Source organism: Rhopalosiphum padi, chromosome 4, assembly GCF_020882245.1.
Source record: "Rhopalosiphum padi isolate XX-2018 chromosome 4, ASM2088224v1, whole genome shotgun sequence".
NCBI lineage: Eukaryota > Metazoa > Arthropoda > Insecta > Hemiptera > Aphididae > Rhopalosiphum > Rhopalosiphum padi.
In genome coordinates this window covers 2,769,894-2,788,949 of record NC_083600.1, presented here as the reverse complement: position 1 = coordinate 2,788,949, position 19,056 = coordinate 2,769,894, and the positions used below count along the sequence as shown (strand labels likewise).

The window sequence follows — 19,056 nt, the reverse complement described above, 5'->3', positions numbered from 1 at the left end:
ACACCAATTTTAATCGTTAGCACGCAATGTGAATCCTAAAATAAAATCTAAAAAGTAATTCTTCGCAGGTAGTTGATAATAGTGAAAACATCACACCATGCAACCAACGACGAGTTAGTTCACTTAACGTTCATATCTTAAATATTAATAAATAATAACTGACAACTGACAATACGAATTATTTTAAATTGAATAATGTTCGTCAAGATTACGTTTGTTCTTAGTTCTATTAATAAAATGAATTTAGCTGTGTTAGATTAGGAAAACAATTAAATAAATGTAGGTAATATAATATTCTACACGGATATTTTTATTTTTTCGTTGATAATATAAAATTTTAAAAATGATATCATTCAACATTCATTATAGCTTATATTACAGACAAGCTTTGTACTAGTTTGTAGTCTAGACATTTTTCAAAAATACTTTTAAAAAAAATCTTAATTAAGAATACATTTTTGTAGAAAATACACTTAAAGTTGTTAAAACCTCAATCTTAACCGACCTTAATTCACTTAGATAATAAGCACTGGTAATGAATATTTAAAGCATTCAGTGTTATGGAGGATACATCATATTTAATTTTAAATATAGGTATATTTGTAATTTAGTTTATTTTTAACTTTTACATAAAATTAAAATTAAATTGAATATTTTCGTAGTTTATAAGACTTGGTATAATTCTTAATTAATAATAAATTGTTTACATAGAACACACCTGTTTTTAACGGATCAAAATGAATAATTCACTTCTATTTAAAACTCAAATATTGGTTTCAAGATCCTACTAAACTTTTGATCAAAAACCATTTGGGGTTTTTTTTTATAGACCTTGGAACTGAACTATTTATTTTGAATGCTGTGCAAAAATTCAGTCGTATTGGCCTGAAAACATTTTCGTTAAGGTGAGTAGAAACTCATAAACAGAATCGACTTTTTAGTTTTTTGTTAACAAAACCAAAAGTCTATTTCATTTGACCAATAACTCGTTTCGTATTTAAGAATGACTTTTATCTCGCTTTTTTATCTTTAAATTTCCATAGGTATAGTTCAATTTTATTTTTATCAGTTTTAACTTTTAGATACCTATTGTAAGACATCATAAAAAAGCCAAACTTTGATATTGAATTTATTTATAATACATATACCTACTATATTGTATATTATTTTTCTTTACACATCAACATAATAATACAGATTATATTTAAATTAATAAATTAACATTTATTTATATATATACTCGTATGGCTGGTACTTTAAAAGCGTATTTTTAGAAAATAATGATTAAGTATTAAAATGCTGCAACAAAGTCATATTTACACACACTTGTTTCGAACAATATTGATTTTGGTTATTTTGTTGTTTACTTTTGTATTTTTTAATCGTTCTATGGACTTTTAGCCTCATAAAAAAAACTGATTAAAACTAATTAATGAAATGAATAGAAAAATTATAGGTACGCCTATAGTTTGTATCAATTTGATAAAAATGTAATTCTAGGAATTAATATTGATATCTAATAAATTGTAATATTCTTATCAATTTAAGTTATAGATACATGTGATTAGTTAGAAAATATAATATAAATATGTACATGGTTTTCAGAAACATGGTTATTTATCAGTAATTATTAATGTGTGATTAAAATTTTCTCAACCTTTTAAGTCCTATTGACAAAATTTAAAAATATTTGAATGTTAAAAATCGTAATTTGTTGTGTCTTGTGTAATTAATATTTTATTATACCAATAGAATTAAAAAATTTATTATAAATATTATGTTAAACGTTTACGTGTGGAATTTTTAATCAAGGTCATTACATATGTAATATGTAGGCAGGTATGTAAATATTATTTTATAATACATGATGTACTATGTAAACTATGTACGGCCCGAAAAGTCAGATAATCTATTGATATTTTCTTCTACTTTCTTATTTCTTGTATACACCTTAAATCATGATATAAAACACAGTGTACAAATATATCTTAACTACTTAAGTACATAATAATTTAAATACACAACAGAAATAGTTATTTAACTCTTAGATATTTATATGAACTATCTCAAGTTTTTATAAATATGTAAACAAACATTAAATAAAATTTGATTTGATTTAACTTAATATATTATATGTGTATTACCTATAATTGTGTGGCTTTTTTACGGTAGTAAACTTCAAAAAAATAAATTTAAAAATAGTTATTAGTGTTTTATTTTTTAAATATATTTTTGATTTATAAAAGATGAAAATATATAAATAAAACATTGGTAATTTTCTATTCTGTGTAGTACACTAGTACAGATTTCAAATGTAATTCGTAAGAACTTCGTAAATTACTGATGTAGTAGTGTTCTATCTTAATTTATCACTAAATAATTACACACCAAAAATTATTTAATGTGCCTCTGTATCTAAGAATATTTTATTATTTTTTTATACTATAACTAGTAATTTATTTTTATATTAATAATGTGGAAGGCTGGATTAACTTTTGGCTAAAATTTCATATATTATACTAAATAATTATTAATTATATCGTAAATTATAGTTATGATCTTATATACGTCAATTTACAGTAAGTAGTATAGTGTTTTAAAAAATGTTGAAAATTATATTATTTATATTAAGTACTGTGATGGTGAAAAATATCTATTCCTTACGATAAACATTTTTTGAATTTTAATTCAATTTTAAAATAATGAATTTTTATTTTTATTTTTTATTTTTGTGTCTGTCATCACGTTTTGGAGTAGTAATAATGCTTCGATTTTTGACTTCAGCCCTTCTTTGAATAGGAAAATTCATCTAGTTGGTACTTTGGAGGGTCAAAAGTAAAAAATTTCCAGTAGTTTTTAAAATAGTCGGGAAAACCCCTGAAAAATAATGGAAAAACGGTAATTTTTACGCTTAACCACTTTTCGATAAAATTGATTTTTTGATTTTGCTGTAATTTAAAAACGAATAATTGTAAATACTTGAAATTTTCATAACATTTTTATATTATGGTTATCTATTTACAATTAACTTATATAGCTACTTATAGACAATTGAAATTTTCGACTTTTCTAAGTTTTTTTTTTTTTAAAATATTTGGCTATCCAAAAAATCTTTAAAATTTAATACAAGATTTATTATAAGATGTACTTATCGTAGTAAAAAAATAAATCAAAAACCGTTAGTCACAATTTTTGTTTATAAGCATTTAAAGTTCAAATGTTTACGAAATGTATCAAAACCACGAAAATTTGCAAGGAATTTTGAAGTTGAAAATTCATAAAATTTTTGTGATTTATACTTAAAGTTCAAAAATCCAATACAAGGTTATCCATAAGTTTTCCTTCAAGTAAGTGTAAAAAAAAATTCCCGCGTCAATATATAAAACATTTTATGAGCGTATGACATTTAATTTTTTACGAAATCGCGTAAAATAACGATATATTACGATTTAAATATAGTTAATAATATAATATATCCAACTAATTATCATTGACTGACAAATCATCTCCGTTCACAATCTTTTTTCGTATACAATGATACCCGTCATTGCATTCAAATTTAATTCATCCGTTATAGTGACCAGTGACCTACTCTTCATCACTACTATACAGCAGAGCGATACCCACTTATCCACTTTTTTTTCTTTTTACTTTCTCGGATTACGCTGAAAAATACTATAGGAACTATTTATATCCCAAAGTAAATTATTGATTCAATTTTCTACCAGAAACCACTCGCTAATCTGAAGATTGAAAACCCATGGAAATCGATGCTTATTTAATAATCATAAATCACTATAGTAAATGATAATAATAATAATAATAATTTACTGTTATAACTATACTGTCACCGGTAAAGGTCAATGCTCTTTAAACATTTAAAGTTAAATTGTCCCCTACCATAATAGTCACCAGTTACCAATATTTTACATTGATATAATAAAAACAGATACACGATGATCACACACACACAGTTTACTTCCATCTGGTTTAGTCGGTAGTTGTTAAATTTTTTATTTTGACACTCGTTAATATTGAAAATATAAGTTTGTTAATGATACGTTTGTTAACAATGAACATATTTTGTTTTTTTTTACCGAAGTATAAAGTGCGGCTCGATTTTTAATGGCTTGATTTTTTATTAAAAAGGTATTGTGGGGCACAATACAAAAATAAAAAAAAAATTGAAATGATGCCACAACGTGTGCTTTGAATAATTACATAATCTCACCGTTCTAAAGAAAATTTGATTTCCTTTTTCCAAAGTACCTATTGTAAGTATTTTCTAGGGTTAGATTTATTATAGTTATTTTTAGGGTTTTCACAACATGTTTTCTATATTTTTTATATTCTATATTAAATTATACTGGTTAGGTTAGATTGAACAATACAAGTTAATTAGTATAACCTTGCGTTAGGGTAAATATATTATATAATATAATACGTATAATAATTTAATATTTTTAATTTTTTCGGTTACTTTTTGTATTTAATGGCTTTAAACAATTCAAAACATTATTTATTTTGATTTATTAAATCAATATAATATTATGAAACTACTACATTTTGAACAATTATGTATCTATTAGATTCTATCAGATAACTGCTATTAGATGATTAAAATGATTAGATGAAATTTAAATGAATCTCAAGGTAATCATATTTTCTGTTTTACACGTCTTGTGTTCTTAAAATATTTAAGCTATACTATATTATATAAAATATACTGTCTACGTTTAACTAAAAATATATACTTCAACATTAAATATCCATCATTTGTATACAATTTTTTACTAAATAATATTTCATTATATTTATTCTACTTATAATATCTGTTATTTCTTTATATTAAATTTAATAATAATATTTTTTTATCTTATTCAGTCAACATTCAATAAAATAATTTACCATTGAATACCTACTACAAGTAGGTAAAATACATTAATAATATTTTGTTCGTTTTTTATGCGAGCAATTCAGTGTCAGAATATAGTTAATTAGTATCCATATAATGTAAATAAGTAATTTGAATTAATTTTATACATTTTAGCCAATACGGGTTTTACGTATCACTGCTATCACAAGAGCAAACTAAATTGAATTTTTTTTTTTTATATTTGGTAATGCTTCTCGTTGATACACGCGTATGTACTTAACAGGATTGTAGAATTTTAACCTTGAATACAATATCATGACTATATAGATATACCAGTGTGTATCATCATACAGAACTATTCAGAAGTGTTCATTATATGATCAGTAACTAGTTCTATAACCATGTGACTTGGTGTGTGTGCGCGAGCGTGTTTTTTTTTTTTAGTTCTTTTTGTCAACATAATATATGATTAATTAACAAAATACTGCAATAGTTTTTATTTTTTAAAAGCGTGTATGGTATAATATCTAGTATGGTTGAAGTGTACTAAATATAAACCTAATATAATAGTGTGTACAAAAAAATCTACAGAATCGTAAAAGTAATTTTTTTATTTATATACCTTTAATATAAAAAAAATTAATTATACATAAGCATTATTAGATGTAACAATATCAATTTTTATTTTATGTCAGTGTGTACTAATAACACGTGAACATTTTATTTCTAGTTGTTATTATCTGGGAATAATATTGTTATTCTATTTTTAAAACTAGTATTCATTAGATCGTTAGTGTTTAAAAATGATTCCTTAAGTTACTCAGAATGTATTATCAAAATGTTCAGAAAAATATGTTCTTTTAAAAATATGAAAAACAAAATAAAGTTTGCCATTAAAATAAGTAAATTCAATGTAGGTAGTTTGTTTATTTATTTAGTGAATATAATTTTTCGACTTTCCCAATAAATTTTATAGCTTGAAAATATTACCAAAATTGAAATGTATTAAAGCATTTTTAAATCATTAAGGTTTTCGATAAAAAAAAAAATACAGATTTGTTGATTGCACAAAATGGTTATTAGATATTAACATTATTCGTTAAAAATAATTGTTTTGGCAACAATGATTCACATTAATGTATCCAAATTTATAATTTTTCTAATAAGCTACCATCTTACGCTGAAAAGAGTAAAATTAGCTCGCGTGTAAACATCCTGTAAATATAAAATATTTTCCTTACTTTTGTTATTGACAAATAGTATTGTTACACATTATATTTTAAAATAGGTACTACTGTACTAGTAGCTAATATTTCTTGTGAGGTACCATCTAGGTGCCTACTAATAACATTAATAAATGTACATATTACATGTGGTTATAATACTTTCAGGTTGCACATGAAAACTAAGAACATAAAATAAAATACAATTATGAAATACATTACGATATTGGCAATTTTATTAAACTTTTATGTTCACGCGATAAAAAGTTCGAATATACTTGTTTTTGTGCCATCGCCATGGAAAAGTCACATCGTTTCTTTCCAGCCATTATTTTTGGAATTAGCAAATCGTGGTCATAATGTTACAGTAGTATCAAAATTTATAGTTAAAGATCCACCACCGACATATACACAATTGATTCCTTCTTACGTTTTTGATATTGATGGAAGTAAGATGAATTTATTTTCTAGGATGTCTATTATTATTATGACTTATTGGCTGTTAATTTTTAAAATATCATTGATAAATATATAAAAATATAAAATATAATTAAATTATGTTTTTACCTGTTTATATAATTAATTTTTAGGGTCAGATTTCTTAATGCGTGAACGGAGTATAGAATACTCGTTTATCGAAGATCCAATAACACGTAGCACGATACTAGTTGACACAACATTTATGTTTATATCAGATCCAGAAGTACAGAAATTTATTAAGTATGATCAATCAAATTTTGATTTAGTCATTATAGAATCATTCTTTCAAGAGTGTACTGTAGCATTGGGACATAAATACCGAGCGCCAGTAATTTCAATCGTACCCGTACCTCCTTGGACAAGTGTATCTCGATGGGCAAAAAATCCTTCAGATTTTTCATACATTAAGGACTTTATGCTGGATGGTGGAAAGTCCCTGACTTTCTGGGAACGATTCACAAATAGCTATATTGGGTTTTACTCTCTATTTGTTGAACTCATTATATATCTTCCAAAATTGGAAAATATGATGGATACCTATTTCCAATACCCGGGATATGAAAAGAGACCTACGATGGCGGAGATGCTAAAAAACATATCGCTCAGTCTAATTGACTCTGATGTAACAATTTTTAGTCCTCGACCCTATGTTCCGAATTTCATTGAAGTACCAGGTATCCACGTTCAACCGTTTAAGAAAATGGATAAGGTATTGATTCATATTTTACTCTAGTAAAATTAATTTTTTTTTTGACTACCTATCAATTGTTATTTATAGTTTTATACAACATACGGTATTTTACGTATATAGAGCCTACAAGAATTTATGGACAAAGCTAACATGGGTGTTGTTTATTTCAATTTTGGCACTATATTGAATGTGACAAGTATACCCAAACAGTCTTTGCGCAATATGATCAATGTATTGGGTCGATTAGAACAGAAGATTGTATTTAAATGGATTAATAATGACACTCAACAATTACCAAACAACTTTTATGTCAACTCTTGGCTCCCACAAAGAGAAATCCTAAGTAACACTTTATTTGGGAATAATGGGAAAAATCATTTATGTTTTGAATATCATTTGTTCTAGATCATCCAAATTGTAAAGTTTTTATTACCCACGGAGGAGTTCACGGTATTATCGAAACGGTAGATGCTGGGGTTCCAATTATTGGATTTCCCGTTTTTGGAGATCAGTTTCAAAATGTAAAAATCAGCCAAGAAAATGGGATTGGTATTATGAATAATATTTTTTCGATAACTGAAGAAAAATTTGAAAAAGATATAAAGCATATAATGAATGATAAGAAGTGAGTAATTGTGAATACAATTCAATTTAATTATTAAATATTGGTATTAAAATATAATAATTGTTTTTTCATTAAATTAAGTTAAACTTAAAACGTATCAATTGACATAAATCACTTTAAAAAAATAAATGAAAAATAATGCTTTTAGATTAATTAATTAAAATTATCTATACTAATATAAATTTATTATAAAAACAAATTTTAATTAAATTTTACTTTCAAAGTATTAAATACAATTAAATATTGTATACTTTATTTAAAATGTTCAGTGTCAAAAAATGATTTATAGAATACATAAAAAAAAATATTCGAACTAATATAATATTAGAATATCATTATTTAATTAAAAATTATTGAAGAATATAAACATTATAAACCACGAGTTTTACACCTAATATAATATATATATATATAGGTATATATAATTTTAAGCACTATTAGTTTTATCTTATTTTTTTACATTTCTTTATTTACATTTTTTCCTAGCATAATTTTTATTTAGACGCTATAACATTATAGGTTGTGTAAAAATCATATGTTAAGTAGAAGCAAATTTTTAAGATGTAAACGGACACATTAAAAGATTTTTAACTATACAATTTTTATTTATTTATAAATTTATACTTCAATTTTTACTACTTTAAGTATTTTTAATCAATAGTCTTCGTTTACACATTTGGGCTGGTAACAAACGTCAACGAATATACCAACACTATGAATTGAAAATTGTACAGATTGTATTTTTATAAAGATATTTTTTTATTTCCCTGTAGTTCCCATTCAATATTCAATAATTTTAGTTAAAATAGAATGTTATAATTTATAAGTTTCTATGATTCTTGAATTTTAATAAAATAAAAAAACCGTTCGAAGATGAATCGTTTTATACGTTTGAATATCTAATTTAATATCAACATTTACACTTCAAATATTTATACGCAATTACTGTGGTTTTATGATGTGATTTTGTGGTTTTAACTATTTTTTTTTAAAATCCAGTAAGAATAATTAATAAGGAATCTTGTATTATACTTTTAAGCCGTAGATATTAAAATTATAACATTTTACGAATGTTTAAATAAAAATTATTTGCATATTTTATTGATTTTGACAAATGTTGTCAAAAATGTGAAAATTACAAGTCTCTGGTTCTTGAGGTTCTTTCATTTTTAATAACAATAAAAATAAAATCAGTTTTGTTGGAATTGGAGCTGTGGTAATATTCCCTATTTTCTGATTTTTCTTGAAAGTTTTTCATTATTATTTTGAAAAGTACTTACATTTTCTATTATTGACTCTTGAAAGTACCAATTAGATTCATTTTTTTTTTATCAAAGAAAATCTTCAAATTTATTGATTGAAGTATTTGTACTATTCGAAAAAGTAATAACTTAAACATAAAAAAATATTGATGAGGAAGGACGTATTAATTGGTTTGTTGTTTTCGCATTATCATAAAAATGTGAAATACAAACGATTAATATTTTCGAATTTAATTTTATATTTGAATACGCTAATTTAACGTTATTTTAAAAATACAAAAATAAAATATTAATTTATTTTTTTTCCTAAAACAAAACTGCTTAATTAACTTTAATACAATTTTATATTACCTCTTTCAGGATAACAACTAACTGAGATTTTTTGTGGAAAATAATTTAAAAAAATATTTTTAATATTCTAAGCTCTTAAAGATCGAAGTTATGATTAAAATTAATACTTATATGTATGTATATAATATATACATATATATATATATATAGCAGAGTTCCTGGGTTGTATAATAATACAAATAACTAAATAATGACTTGCTAAATTACATATATACAAAGTATAAATAAATAAATAAATAATTTAAGTATTAAAATAGAACAATACTAGTGTTTTAAAACATTTAACTGGATAATACCACAGGTATAATATTAAAAAGCTAGGGTGTTTTATTTATAAATATATTATGACGTCTACTTTAAAAACATCAAATGTATTGTAAAATTGTTATTTTTGTGGAATGTTATTAAAGGTTTTCGGAAAATGTTAAAAGAATGTCTTCCATTTTTCGTGATCGGCCGATGTCAGCTCTTGATACAGCGGTATATTGGGTGGAATACGTAATCAGACATAAAGGTGCTCATCATTTACGTTCTGCAGCAGTTGATTTAACGTGGTACCAATATTATTTATTAGACGTTATTGTATTTCTTATTATAATCGTATTGTTTTTTATGTGTGTTTTATATTTTATAACTAAACGGATTATGCGATTACTGTTTAATTTGTTCCACAAACAGAAAACTGATTAACATTTTGTGAAATTATAAGATATACTTGTCTTACACTTCTATGTATAATATTATATTGTTATTTGCTTATAACGTTAAACATGTCATAAAATATAATGGTCACAACTTATATGGGGATACCTAACGAAATATTTTTGAGAACCAAATATATTTAATTTTATTCGAAAAATTTAACAAATCTATGACTTTTTGTTGTTGTCTGTGACACTTCGTACTTCGTAGTATAAAAGTTTTGCTACTAAATTGTTTATCATGCCTGCGATCCACAGTCACTTGGAAAAGTGCATCACCATACAGGTAAAAAGAAAAAGTTAGATTTATATTATAATTCTTTGAAATTTTTGTTTTTATTGATTGTTATTATTACCAAAATATTTTTATTTTGTGCGATATACATGCGTATATTAAATTCTTATTATTATTAATAATATTTTTCGGCGTGGGATAGTACAGTTGTACACCCATACAAGAAATATGAGATGTAAAAAAGTAAAAATCGTATTTCAAAAATATTGAAATTAAGATGATTGAGCATAATATATATTTCGTAGAAATTTTTATGTAGCGAGTAAAAATATTTATAACTATAACTGAGTACTAATGATAATATCATTTGATTTTAAACTACGCACAGTCTCAAAAAAGTTGATTTGAGAAAATGTTCATAAATTGATAAAGTCAACATTACACTAATCAGTTTGATGGACTGTTGGTTTAAAGAAAAACAATTTGAAAAATTGATGATATTTTTTTTCGTAATTATTTTAAACTACAATAATCGGTAGCATAACCTATTTAATTATTAAAATTACGATCGATTGACGATTGTGTTTCAATTTAATATGTATTTAATTGAGATTATTGTCGAAATTGCTTTCTTTATGTTATCTGTATTTACTCCATATATCTGCACTCTTTGCCCTAAAGGGCGTTATTATTTATTGTAAATTTTCTCTTTACAATAAAATTATTATTATTATTATTTATTTATTTACCTACTATCATGTAAAATATTTATCAAATCAGAATACCTTATCAAACTGTTATTTGCTACTAATCGTAATTAGATATTTAATTAAAATCTCTGTTGAATAATAAAAATTAAATTCGAATCTATTAATGATGAGACAAGGCATTTATACTTAATGTAATATTATTTATTTATTTATCTTTATTTGGCACAATCAAAATATTGTCACAAGTAATTCTTTTAAAAGTAGGCATTATCTTTTTTTTAAGAGTGTTATAATTTTAAGAATTTTTTCTAAGATAATTTATATTTTCATTATTTTTTAATGTTATAATTTAAGTTTTTACTTTTTGAATGGTAGCATACAATTTCATATTCAAGAGTCGAATATTTTTGCAATAATTTTTAATATTTAAAAATCAAATTTTGAACAAGTATTTAATTAGTCATATAATTACTAGAATAATATGGAGACATTGGTACATGGGTATTTTATAAAATCGTGGGTCACGTTTTTCCTTATCTGAACATTTAAATATTTATAAGTTAAGCTTATAATTTATTATTATTATTAACTTATTATGATGTAATAGTGTTTTAACTTCAATTTTTATACATTGATATTTTTCAGAAAAATATTCTTTGAAGTATCAAATTAAAAAACAAATGTTGTCGTACAAAAAAGTAAACAACTTATAAAATGATAACGATGTAAAATAATACAATTTTTATTTTTTCATTAATTTTTTTAAAAAATTTTTTTTAAATGACTGAAATTATGTGAAAAATTATTTTCAAAAACATTAATACTTTATTAGGAAAAGAGTATTTACCTTTAAAAGAACTGGTCTTGCATTATATATTGATAAATTATAACTATACAGTTTATATGTATAGAGTATACCAGGGGTGACAAAAATTTTTTCGGCAGAGATTTACTAAAAGTATACTTCACATTTGAGGATCAACTTCTATCAAAAAAGTTTTTTTTATTATTGAGTTATTGAGTAGGTATCTATTATATATCTGTTTGAACAGAAACCGAATTAACACAGTGAAACTAGATTACTTACTGAACTAAAGATGACTACGTGAACGATAAAAATTTGACATACGAGGCCAGAAAAAAAACACAAAAGTTATACAGATACAATTATTTATCGACAATATTGTTATCTACCACCATGATTGATTTTCGTATACGTGGTCTAAAAATAAATTGCAACATGATCGACTTTGAAATCGCCTACGATCGACCGTTTGGCCGCCCCTGCAGTATGCCTACGTGTATTTTGTTAGATTAGTCGTAGGTAACGTGTTTTGTGATTATATTATTACGGTACAGCCAAGTTAGTTACTCCCATCTGTGTAACTCAGCTGTACAAGGACCTAGGTGCCTTTTGGTTTAATCAAACCGCCGATAACAATGTCTTTATACATTTTCAAACACCCATATAATATTATCAAAAAGTAAGAATAAAAAATGTATAATTATAATGCAGAAAAAGGGAGTTATAGGGTTTTGACTTCAAACGTTTGTTGGCATCTTTCCAGCCTTCTCATTAAACGCAACTATGTACGCGACGAATTTGTTTGTTTTTATAATTTATAAATTTTTATAAATTAATAAACCGAATTTATTTGTTATTTCTTAGTAGAAAAGTTAAGTATTTTGATTTATTTGTACTCGATTATGGTATAAACTGGAAAAAAAGCATTTAAATAATAATAAAAAAATGTATTTCAAGGTCGTACGTATATTAGATAGTTAACGTGATTCTGACCTACTATTGTGTGTCTCATTTTTAGGTTTGTAACAGTCTTCGCGCTACTGCTGTTTTGAAAACATCATTTTTCTCTTTTACGCGTAAATGTGTACAAGTTTTTATGATTAAATTTTAAATTTATTGAAGTATTTTGAATGGTAGCTTCTTAATAAGAACTATAAAATGTTGCTTTTAATGAAATCAATTATATTTTAGTTCAAAATGTATGATTTATACTACTGTTTTTATAGCAATCAAGTTAAGTGTAAGTAATTGAAATATTATTTAAATTAACAGGTGATATTTTCTAAAAATATTAGATTACTTTAAGTAAGTACTTATTTATTTATTTTTCGACGAAAGATACAAATACATTTTTTAAATAATCAAATATAGGTATATAATTTAATAATTATTCTAAATCGTTTTTATTATTGTTTATATTATGATTCGTTACTTTTTAGAAAGAAAAAAGTGTAAGGACTATCTAATGATTACATAGCATATAGATAGATACTATTTTTAATCTATTGTAACATTTTGAATTATGATGAAGTAGTCACTTATTATTTTAATATTTTAAATAATTCTAAAATAATTTGGTATAATGTTTTTTTTTATAAACATTTAACATTCTATATGACTATATTCATACAGTATCTCGTAATATACGTTTTAATTAAGCTATCATTATAATAAATAATATTTATGGTTTTATTTTAGATCGTTTAAAAATTTCATTAATTTATCATCTTTATCAATTAAATAAATACCTATAAAATTACAAACGATTTATATATTGGTCTACCACATATTGAGCTGATAGTTTAAAAAGATGAGTGTTAAATATATGCGAACGAAAATTATAACACAATACCATTTTGTTTATAGTATAATAATATAAAACATTTTTAAATTATTATTCATTTTATTTCACTATAGGTACTTTATGATAACATAAAATATGTTATTTAATTACTAAGTTCAGATTAGAAAAACATAATTTGGAAGCATAAAATCAAAATGAAATTTATTTCGATATTAGTACTTATAGCAATTAATTGTGCTCCTGAAATAAAATCTTCAAATATATTGATTTTTGTACCTTCACCTTGGAAGAGTCATATTGTGTCATTTGAACCATTGTTTTTGGAATTGGCACATCGAGGTCACAATGTAACGGTGGTATCAAAATTTGCTGTAAAAAATCCACCGCTTAATTATACACAAATTGTTCCAAAATATGAGATGGATTTTGGATCAGGTAATTAAATAAAAATTAAAACTACTAAAACAAATATATTTAAAATATGATAGAAGATATTATATAATAATAATACGATATTAGTAAATACAATAATTATAATTTAATTTATCAAATATAAAAGATGATATTATGTTTATTTTCAATAAAAAAATATATTAACATTACCATTTGTTCTCTATTTATAATATTATCTTTTATATCATCTATTTTTCTTGTATTAAAATATTTAATTGCTGTACATTGGTAGAATGATAGCTGATAAGCTGATACACAATCACATCAATTAATACAGCCTTATCCAGTTATCCCTATCACTTTTAAGTTTATCACTAACAACATAGTTATTTTATTAATGTAATTAATAGCTTTTAATTTTTATATTTTATTTTAGTATCGGATATTGTAATGCAAGACAGAAACAAATATTTATTTTTTTTCGATGAAATATATTTGCGAAATGTAATTGGTATTAATATAACCAAAAATTATGTATCAGATCCAGTGGTACAAAAGTTTATTAAAGAAGATCAAACCAAGTTTGACCTGGTGATTATAGAATCGTTTTTCCAAGATTGTACCGTAGCGATGGGCCATAAATACGGTGCCCCAGTAGTTAGTATCATTCCAGTAGCACCTTTTGTTACCATCTCTCGCCATGCCGCCAATCCTTCAGATTTTTCTTATATTAAAGATTTTAAGTTGAACGCTGGAAAATCACTTGACTTCCAAAGTCGATCACTTAATACTTTATTTGGTTTATACAGTTTGTTTATTGAACCAATCACGTATATCCCACTATTAGAACAATTAATGGATACGTATTTTCAATATCCTGGATATGAAAACAGACCAACGATGACAGAGATGCTCGAAAATATATCACTCAGCTTAATCGATTCCGATGTAGCAATTCTCAGCCCACGACCTTACGTTCCAAATTTCATCGAAATTCCTGGTATTCACGTACAACCTACAAAAAAAAAAATGAGTAAGGTACTATATTTGAATCAAGTGTTTGTAAAACAAATAAACATATTATAAAATGTTTTATTTTGTGTGTTGCAGACGCTACAGAACTTCATGGATACAGCTACAGCTGGAGTTGTGTACTTAAATTTTGGTACTATATTAGATGTGGCTAGACTACCGAAACCTTCACTAGAAGTTTTGGTGAATGTTTTGGGACGACTGGAACAAAAAGTTTTGTTCAAATGGACTAATAACGATACTCAAGGATTCCCAGATAATTTTTATGTCGACTCTTGGTTTCCACAGTTAAACATTCTGAGTAATAATTTATATGATGTTTTAAATCGTTAAGATATTTTTAATTGTCCAGATACCTATTACTAACTTTAGGGCATCCAAATTGCAAACTTTTTATTACACACGGGGGAGTTCATGGCATAATGGAAACAATAGATGCTGGAATTCCTTTTATCGGGTTTCCCATTTTCGGGGATCAGTTCCAAAATTTAAAAATTAGCCAAGAAAATGGCTTTGGGATTATTAGCAATATTCATACATTGAGTGAAGAAACTTTTGAAAGAGACGTTAAGCTAATATTGACTGATACGAGGCAAGTATACTATGTTCATTGTTCTTACTATACAAACGTAAATAATAAATTGTGTGCGATATTAGTATCGAATATAATAATACCAGTTATGTTGTGTAGAGTGGACAAGTAAGTTAAAATAATTAACTCGAGATAGTTACGTTGGCGATATCGTTACGCTAAGTTATACATTAGTAATTAATACTATATAATGGAGAAAAATATTAACTTGACTCGATTAAAAAAATATAGGATTATTTAGATTACTTTTCTATTAGTTTTCAAGTTGCAAAAAAATATTAATTTTTAATATTTTTAATAATGATAAAAAATTTTGTAAAAAATGTATCATTTATTTATAATACACTTGTTATTTAATTCTTTTAATCAATTTGATCGCTAATAATTTATCTAAAAAAATATTTTATAAAATTATTTACAAGAAAACTTATGAAGAATGTTGTATTATATTTTTAAGCTTTTTGTCCATTTAGGTACTTATATAGAATAAATAATTTAAAAAAAATTAAAAATTAAAATGTTTATATATAGCTTAAAATTAGTGTAACTGTTTTGAAACCACTATTTAAAGAAAATGATAAGTTAAGTATTATTGAATTAGCATCACTGTGGAAAATGAATTTATTGTCGTTGTTGAAGAAACCTTAATAAATTTTTTTTTAGGTTTTATGCTATTCCTTATAATTTATAAGTTATAAACGAAATTTGGGTCGATAAATTATTGATTAATAAGGGTTCTAACATAGGGTATCAAATAATTATACATTCATACAGGGCTTAGTTTTTGGTGAATTGACTTAGTATTTGGTATATTTTTTTAACATGCTTCAAACTAATTTTTTAACTTTTTTGATACCTAAGATCAAGTTGGCATTTTTATTAAAACTAATCGAGTCATTTTTTTGTATATAAACTACAATTGTTTGTTTGATACATTCATTTTTATACATATAGATTATAAAAGAGTTTCCTTACATATTCTGTAATAAATGGAAATTCTATAAAAATAAAAAAAATATTAGATTTTTGTGTGCCTAAAAGAAATTTATATGTAAGCCGCCTTGTGGCAGCCTATTGGGATGCAAAAACGAAGCTATAAACAGTATAAACACTTCACGAGTCTCAATGAATATGTTTGCAAAATGTGGTGCCAATTGGTTTTGTGGTTTCCATTTTTTAAACCTATATTATAATATATTATATTTTTTAACACTGTGCGCTGGATAATTTTGTTTTATTATTATTTACATTTTAGACCGTATTTCATGGCATATTTTTTTATATATTAAAATAATAATATAATTTTAACATTTCTTGTAAATGTTTTAATCAACTACATAAATAATCTATTGTTGGTTTGGTCGGGGGGTTGATGTCCCTTATTTTCCTTATATCAGGAATACGAGTGATCGAAACTCCCAACTCTTTTAGTAGTTACAACACAACATGAAAGTTTCTGTATTTTTTTTTTTGTCGTGATAAGAAAAGAAAATCGACTTGGTAAAAAACTGGCGTTGAGTAAAAATTCCTGTTTTTCTAAAATCGAGTTATTTTTAAATTACTTTAGGTTTACAGAAAATGCAAAAAGGATGTCCACGATATTTCATGATAGACCGATGTCAGCACTTGATACGGCGGTTTATTGGGTGGAATACGTTATTAGGCATAAAGGAGCTCATCATTTACGTTCTACGGCTGTGAAATTAACATGGTACCAATATTTATTATTAGACGTTATTCTATTTTATATTATAATTGCATTATTATTAATTTATATTTGTTATTTTATAACTAAATGTATTATGCGGTCAATACTTAAATTGTTCATTAAACAGAAAACAGATTAATATTTAGCAAAATTATACTGGTTTATATATAGTTTCTCACTTTATTTTACCATTTACTTAGGTTATCTATAAACAATAAAAGTTTTTTGTTTGATTTTAGCTTCTATATAATATTATTTATAATTAACTATTATTATTTAACGACTGTTACATTATTTACAAATAAGTTACTAAAGTAAAAAAACAAACTATTTTCCTAAAGTTGTAAACTATAAATATTACTTATTAAACGCTTATTATAACTGTATAAAAGTTATAAGGTGATATTAAAAAAAGGAAGATAGTTTTATACTTTTTTATTATTGTATTCCGACTGTCTAAAAATATCTGATAAATTATTATGACGTGTTTTGTACATTTTAAATTTAAAAAAAAAATATAAGTATAGAATTTATTTTTAAGCACTTTTTTCTTTATTGTTTATTTATTACTAAAATAATTGCACTCTGTTATAAATTATAATGTATTATAATGTAATATTATGATTTTATTAATGATATTTCTTTCTTCGACCGTTTTAATGTTGCTATTTAGATGGTTGTGCTGTAGTTTTATAAAGAAATATGAGTAAGCTTAGTTCTAGTTAAATTTTGACATTTTTTTTTTAGTAAACCAAATTATACTGAGAAATATTTTTTGAACACAGTGCTTTTGCTTCCAGTTATAATGAAATATTATAATGTTGCTCAACACCCAGTTTCATTTGTTATTTTTTAAATTAATTAATTGAATATTTAATTCCACATCGGTAGTACCCTGCACTACTCGAAATATAGTCCTATAACCAATATATAAAAATACAATTATTTTATATTTGTTTTAAATTTACCTTACATTATAGATATTTATTATAAATTAAGGAAAGAATATTTGAGTTTTCTTGGTTTTTATGTTATAGTACAAAATATCGAATGATACTAATAAAAGAACCAATTTTATTATTGGAAACCAAGGCATATTTAAATATTTATAAAAAAATCCTTCAGCTGTATCCATTTATTGTCATTATCTTTAAATAAATAAAATAATTAATAATAAAGCAGAGAATTTACATTAAAAAATAAATAACTATATAGTATTTATACCTCCTAACTGATAAATAAATAAATATTGACATTGGTAACTACGTTTAAGAATATTGTAAGAACGGGTGGATGGTTGGAAATGACGGTAATATAATAATAGTTAAAAACTTTTTATATAGACCTAAAACAATAGATTATTGGATAATGGCACTTGAAAAATAATTTATTATTAATAACAATAATAACAAAAACCAATTCAATAACTGAATTTTAGTTTTAAGTCTGACAAAAACAAAATATAAAAAAATAATTACACGCATTTCATTAAAGAAAAATATGAATATTTTCATAATTTTATATTTATAATTATATGTTGTAAGCATTAACTATTTTTAAGATTTTTA

The 19,056-nt window shown here is 24.2% G+C and overlaps 1 protein-coding gene across 1 annotated transcript; it reads left to right on the top strand.

The window, feature by feature from the left end:
* Positions 1-5,222: 5,222 nt before the first annotated feature.
* On the top strand, positions 5,223-18,433 carry LOC132928668 (uncharacterized). The gene is made up of 11 exons (XM_060993488.1): positions 5,223-5,477; positions 6,268-6,548; positions 6,690-7,288; positions 7,391-7,613; positions 7,676-7,895; positions 9,919-10,195; positions 13,928-14,198; positions 14,593-15,194; positions 15,267-15,489; positions 15,561-15,780; positions 17,348-18,433. The coding sequence occupies exons 2-11, from the start codon at positions 6,308-6,310 to the stop codon at positions 17,625-17,627; spliced, it is 3,156 nt and encodes a 1,051-aa protein (XP_060849471.1). The 5' UTR covers positions 5,223-5,477; positions 6,268-6,307; the 3' UTR covers positions 17,628-18,433.
* The last annotated feature ends 623 nt before the right edge of the window (positions 18,434-19,056 follow it).

What these genes read in the sequence shown, in the direction of transcription:
- LOC132928668 (XM_060993488.1), top strand. Translation starts at nt 6,308, where the DNA reads ATGAAATACATTACGATATTGGCAATTTTATTAAACTTTTATGTTCAC. An exon ending in CCCACAAAGAGAAATCCTAA is followed by an intron (nt 7,614 to 7,675) that starts GTAACACTTTAT and finishes CATTTGTTCTAG; the next exon opens with ATCATCCAAATTGTAAAGTT. An exon ending in TGAGATGGATTTTGGATCAG is followed by an intron (nt 14,199 to 14,592) that starts GTAATTAAATAA and finishes ATTTTATTTTAG; the next exon opens with TATCGGATATTGTAATGCAA.